This window comes from Mercurialis annua, linkage group LG1-X (assembly GCF_937616625.2).
Source record: "Mercurialis annua linkage group LG1-X, ddMerAnnu1.2, whole genome shotgun sequence".
NCBI lineage: Eukaryota > Viridiplantae > Streptophyta > Magnoliopsida > Malpighiales > Euphorbiaceae > Mercurialis > Mercurialis annua.
The window spans coordinates 7,640,922-7,644,386 of NC_065570.1; the positions used below are offsets into that span (position 1 = coordinate 7,640,922).

A 3,465-nucleotide genomic window follows, 5' to 3' on the forward strand; every position below is an offset into this window, starting at 1 on the left:
TTATTAGAATTATTAATTTATTGAATTTGTATAAAAAAATTTATAAAAAATATTTTAAAGCATCTACATCAATACACCTAATATTAATATTATATTATAAAAAAAACTAACTAAATACACTATATAATCACTCAATTTAAAAGAAATAATTTTATAACAAAAGATAATTATTAAAAAGTTATATTCATAAAATAAAGTAATTTTTAAATTTTTTTATACTAGAGATACTTTACTTACTTTAATTTGTTTATCTAATAACTTCTTTTAAAATTTCTTAAAAGAATAAGAAAGTCATAATTTGATGGTATTTTAACTTCCACTTTATGAATTAAGGTTAGTATTGCCTCAAATAAATCATCAATTGTTATATATATTTTTTAAAAAATCTCTCTAATAATTAATATTCATATAGAATATATTTTAAATTTTATTAACTATTAGATAATAGAATTATTAATTATCCGACGTGGAACGAAGTTGGTTCTCTCAATTTTTTATTAATTATTAGAATTATTAATTTATAGAATATTGATTATTAGAGGGTCGACTGTATTGGATTTTGATTATTTACAGTTGTTCTGCCTATAGTATATCATCAGAACCAAACCAATTGATAACGGTAATTACATTTTCGGTTTGGCTTAGTGCGATTCGGTTTAATGGTCCTGTTCAATATTATACACCCATATATTATATTCATTCAGTCCCGTTACTTACGCCACTACAGCCCCTCATTTGATTAATTTTTACATTTTAAATTAAACACTGTTTTCTATTTAAAGAGACGTTAATGAGTGTTATATTTTCATCCATATTTCTTAATCCCTCCTTCAACCCCACACTTTCCAGAATCAGCAATCCCCCAGTTGAAAAAACATGAGCACTTCTGACTTGATCGGATTTAAGTTCGAGCACAAACATGGTAAAGATAGAGTGAGAGTGACTAGAGTTTGGAGAAAAAAGGACGGTACTCATTTCATGGTGGAGTGGAGTGTTAACATCACTCTTTTCTCTGATTGTCTTCCCGCTTATACGAACGATGATAACTCTAGTATTGTTGCCACTGATACCATGAAGAACATGGTAATTTCCTTCATAATATCCATCACTTTGTAGATTTTTTGGTGCAAGTTTTCAGTCACTTCGTCTCATTTGATTTTGTCAAGTGTTGTTGTAATGACTTTGAGAGTACTTAACTGGATTATTCAGGTATATGTGAAAGCACAGCAATGTTCAGAACAACTCTCTGCAGAAAACTTTGCTATTATATTGGCTCAGCATTTTACTAGTTTTTACAGGGAGGTCAGTTCTACAGAAATTGCTATTATTGATTCTACTTTAGTTGATGTTGAATATGACTTTGAACCATTTTGTTATAAAATATTGCAGGTAAATGCTGCCACCATAAACATAGTAGAGAAGCCTTGGGAGCGTGTGACCGTAGACGGGCAACTGCATTCCCACGGTATGATTTCAGAGCTTTTGAATAGAATTAATATATCAGTTGATTCCTCATGCTAAAGCCGTATGGACTGTTCGATTTAAGTTGTTTTCTTGCTATTTTTCTATTTCCGTTTGCAACTTATTATCTTACATTCTGCGGGTTTTCTTTTTCGTGTAAAATCATCTAAAGAACTGTTTCTAGTGTCATGATCTATTATTCTTGTGTTGGTGAATGTTTACTTGTCTATGCTGAAGGTTTTAAATTTGGAGCTGAGAAGCATACAACAGAGGTAACGCTGACGAAATTTGGAGCTTTACAGCTTAGCTCCGGTGTTCTGGGACTGTCCATACTGAAGACAACCCAGGTAACCGGCATAGAAGGAGAGCTTTATTTGAACTGTTTCCGAAATGTAGTGGTTTCCATTTAGATGCTGATTCTACATTTTTGGAACTTATAACAGGCAGGATTTGAAGGATTTATTCGGGATAAATATACAGTTTTACCCGAAACACAAGAGAGGATCCTGGCAACAGAAGTCACTGCATCATGGAGGTAGCTTTTCCCATTTTGTATGACATAACAAGCGAAAATACGGGCAACTTTTACTGCACAATTTTGCTTTCCGGGTTAGACGTTATTGCCTGCTTATTAATATTTCAAACGTGGATGCAGATATGCATATAATTCGGTCTCCAGCATCCCTCAGAATCCACTTTACTTTACAGAGAGATATTTAAATGTAAAAGAGGTTTTGAACAACACATTTTTTGGTCCTCCAAAGGAGGGAGTATACAGCCCCTCTGTTCAAAGCACTCTTTTTCATATGGCAAACGCTGTAATCAATAGGTATTATATATCTCTTGCCCTTTAATAGCAAAATTAGATTATTTGGTCACATGAATACATTAATTCAGGCTGCGAAAAATTTGTAATTTTGCTTTATTTCAAAACTTTGTAGGTTTCCTGACATATTATCAATCAAGCTTCAAATGCCAAATCTCCACTTCTTACCTGTTAATATATCGAACGAGCATTGTGATATTGTCAAGGTACGATACGTTTATAAATTCCTGTCGCATTTTAATGCATTGAAAATGTTATTTTTACTTATAAAGTTGTAGTCTAAAGATTTTACTAGCTATTGTTGTGATGAATTTTGCAGTTCAATGATGATGTATATCAACCAACTGATGAGCCACATGGTTCGATAGAAGCAACTTTGAGTCGTTTCATATCAAAGATGTAGAGTCTGTGACTTGACCCAAGAGATGAATGATACTGTATTGTTGCCATTTGAATCATCTTTCAGTTTTTATTTTCCTCTAAAATTTGAAATAATTGTATCATGCTCATGTTCAATGTTCTTTCAGTTTTTTTTTTCTCCAAAATTTGAAATAATTGTATCATGATCATGATTATGATCGTGTTCATGTTCTTTCAGTTTTTTTTTTCTCTCTAAGATTTGAAATAATTGTATCATCATCATGTCTGAATTATATTTAATGCAACCATCTCTGGAAACGAAAATAAAAGGATCTTTAGCATTAAAAAAGTAGGAAAATAAAATCTTTAGCTGTTAATACTAAATGAATAATAGTAATTTGATATAATGAAAAGGAAAATGTACACACTACAAACTATCAAAATCTGAAAACAAAAATCTAAATAACAAGAAACAAAACCTAGCAACTGAACCAATCAACTGACCTAAACTGTAAAAATCAATTGATCTTCTTATCATCAAAGCCTATCATCAAGTTTATCAGCACAGATCAATGGATTCTGCTTAGCCAAAACATCACGATCAAGCTTCTTATAATCAAAGCTGCAACAATGCTCGTCCGCATACCGATGCGTCCCGCAAAATACCTTTCCGCAGCGACACGAAAAGCCTAAAAGTCCGAGTTTCTTGTTGCAGCTCTCGCATCTATTCTTATTACATTAAAAAAATAATAGGAATTTTGACAATATAGTTAATGTTTATAAATTAAGGGGCCAAATCGACCCTTTATTTTTGCTTT

The 3,465-nt window shown here is 31.6% G+C and overlaps 1 protein-coding gene across 1 annotated transcript; it reads left to right on the forward strand.

Annotated features, from left to right (window-relative positions):
• The first annotated feature begins 821 nt into the window (after positions 1 to 821).
• Positions 822 to 2,705, forward strand: LOC126665112 (uricase-2 isozyme 1). Its single transcript, XM_050357815.2, has 8 exons — positions 822 to 1,083; positions 1,210 to 1,302; positions 1,390 to 1,465; positions 1,699 to 1,808; positions 1,905 to 1,996; positions 2,117 to 2,290; positions 2,403 to 2,493; positions 2,607 to 2,705. The coding sequence occupies exons 1-8, from the start codon at positions 877 to 879 to the stop codon at positions 2,688 to 2,690; spliced, it is 927 nt and encodes a 308-aa protein (XP_050213772.1). The 5' UTR covers positions 822 to 876; the 3' UTR covers positions 2,691 to 2,705.
• The last annotated feature ends 760 nt before the right edge of the window (positions 2,706 to 3,465 follow it).

Coding starts and splice junctions, on each gene's coding strand:
- LOC126665112 (XM_050357815.2), top strand. CDS start 877: ATGAGCACTTCTGACTTGATCGGATTTAAGTTCGAGCACAAACATGGT. Junction 1,997..2,116: donor GAAGTCACTGCATCATGGAG/GTAGCTTTTCCC, acceptor ACGTGGATGCAG/ATATGCATATAATTCGGTCT. Junction 2,291..2,402: donor GCAAACGCTGTAATCAATAG/GTATTATATATC, acceptor AAAACTTTGTAG/GTTTCCTGACATATTATCAA.